Source organism: Homarus americanus, unplaced genomic scaffold (genome assembly GCF_018991925.1).
Source record: "Homarus americanus isolate GMGI-L3 unplaced genomic scaffold, GMGI_Hamer_2.0 scaffold46031, whole genome shotgun sequence".
NCBI classification, from domain to species: Eukaryota; Metazoa; Arthropoda; class Malacostraca; order Decapoda; family Nephropidae; genus Homarus; species Homarus americanus.
This window is the reverse complement of record NW_024737886.1, coordinates 12,429-14,933: the sequence shown is the minus strand read 5'-3', so window position 1 is coordinate 14,933 and position 2,505 is coordinate 12,429. Positions and strand designations below refer to the sequence as shown.

Here is a 2,505-nt window from a genome sequence, read left to right as displayed (position 1 = left end):
AGCCAAATTATTTTCAAGTGGCATTATGTTGTTCGAAAATTACTGCATTTTATAGTACTGTTGAGGTTAGGTAAGAGTAAGCATCAGCGCCTCTCTGGAGACAGGTTCACGCGGTTAGGTCAGGTGTACAGGTATATATGAGCGTGGTGAGAAGGAGAGCGCATCATTTCAACCAACGACACCATTCATTTTACAGCTCCAGTGTTCTGCCAGTGTTTCTTCTGAAAATTTTTAACCCTTAAAGCTGGAACACTTTAATCTTCAGAACTGAGACATATTCACTCACAAAAATAAGATCTGTGTACGTGACTGCGTTTTTAGTGAACTTTTGAGTGCATTATGTGGGGGATGTTTCGGCTGGTGGTGTTGATGTCGTTGTCTGCTCCTACCTCCGCTTTTTTCATCTCCTGGTTCACAACAATCTTTTCCGCGCCTCCCTCACGACCTACTGTTAAATTCCCGGTCTCCTGCGGTCTCCGAGCAACATCCAGGATCGTCGGAGGTAGGACGTCGACGCCCCATTCCTGGCCCTGGGTTGTAAGTCTTCGCACAGACAAACTGGAGCACTTTTGTGGGGGCGCCCTCGTCAGTTCCAGGCATGTCGTGACGGCCGCCCACTGTGTGCTTCCCTACATGTCCTGGTTTTCCGAGTATAGTCTGCAAGTGGTAGTTGGGGCCACGACTCTTGTAGACGGACGAGGCATTGGTGTTTCGTCCATCGACATCCACGACATGTACCAATACTACATGATAAATGACATTGACTTGGCCGTCGTGACTCTAAGTACTGACGTCTTTGATGTATATACGTCTCCTGTGTGTCTCCCAATGAATGAAAACCAAGCTGTGAATGGTTCGGCCACTGTGTTGGGCTGGGGTTTCCTTGCAGAAGACATTCCCTTGGGCGCTGCTTTTTTACAAGAAGTTGACATCGATATTCTGCCGCCTGACGCCTGTAAGGTGTACGGGAGGAAATTCACTGACAATATGCTGTGTGTCGGGGCTTACGGTCGCGACGCTTGCACGGGTGACTCAGGAGGACCTTTATTGCAGGAGGTGGACGGCGTTTGGACGCTCATAGGATTGGTGAGCTTCGGTCGAGGGTGTGGTAGACTTGGATACCCAGGTGTCTACACTAATGTGGCCATGTTCAAGGAATGGATCATATCGATAATCCAGAAGTAAACGTATGATATCTGTTCGTCACAGACACTCAAATCCTCGTACAGTCTATCAACGTTTCTGTAATCTGACTCAGTTACAAAATATAATAAAAATGTCAAAACTAAATCTGTACCATAAACAGTCGTCTTCTCTCGCCCAATTACAAAGAAAAACAAAAGTTGTGTTCCTTCCTCCTTAGGATGGGTGAGGTCAAGGACCTGTTATTATGACCTTGATAGCTAATGGACACCTGATGTAATATTTCTTTTGTTGGGAAGTTTCAAACAAATATTTGTGGAATGAATATGAATCGTGTTAATAATAAACCCAATATAAAAACTTTCTTGTCTTTTACCTTTACCTCCTGCCGCACCTATCATGTCACAGACTGGCGGCTCCTTCTAGGATGGCCCTATGTTTTCACCTCCTCTCTACCTGATAAGATATCTGGACACATAGGACAAATAAATTTTGGTTGTCCTATTCAATAACACACTTACCGAAGGGTCAAGGCGTTCCTGGCACTGCTCTGGCAGCAGCCAGGTCAACTGTTATGTTGGCCCATACCAACTCCCTCTCCTGAACTTTCCTCCCCACCGGAACAAGTTCTCGCCAGAAGTTAATATTTAATTTAGGAAAGGAATGGAACCAGTGTTGAAAAGTGGTGAACAGTGCTTAAGTCAGTGGAAAACAACTCAACAGTAACAGCCGAGTCGTACCCAAGCTAACCTTCACACTGTTTATTTAGCCAGAAAAAAACACAGATGCAGAGTGGATAATAATAACTAAATTAACATGGCTGAATCAGTTGAGAACCTGAGCTCTCTTTTAGGCACCTGATATATACTATACATTTATCTCATAGAAGTATTATGTAACATTTAGTATCATCTGGAATAGTACAATAGCATGGTGGTAATAAGAACATCTCATAATGCTACCACGGTTATCACTTCAATATTTATTTATTTACTTTTTTTTAGTTTATTTATATATACATAAATTACAGTGGAATTGAAAAACATAAGTATAATGGGGTAGGGGGAGCAGTACAACATGGATTGTACAGTAATAAGGTTGAACAAGAGGACAGAGCTGTCAGGATTATGTCTAGTTGGAAATTATGCCTGGGACCACACTCACTTAAGTGAGTGAGGTCCTGTGACACCAGACAACGTGGTGTCCCCAGGATGCGACGACACCACGTAGTGAATGAGTTGCTACAGCGGTGGACGGAAATAAACTCACATGACTTGTACACACTGACAACACAATATATATATATATATATATATATATATATATATATATATATATATATATATATATATATATATATAT

The 2,505-nt window shown here is 42.6% G+C and overlaps 1 protein-coding gene across 1 annotated transcript; it reads left to right on the top strand.

The window, feature by feature from the left end:
• Positions 1-339: 339 nt before the first annotated feature.
• LOC121873612 (putative inactive serine protease 43) lies at positions 340-1,357 on the top strand. The gene has a single exon (XM_042377251.1). It carries the CDS (start codon positions 340-342, stop codon positions 1,183-1,185), a length of 846 nt encoding a protein of 281 aa, XP_042233185.1. The 3' UTR covers positions 1,186-1,357.
• The last annotated feature ends 1,148 nt before the right edge of the window (positions 1,358-2,505 follow it).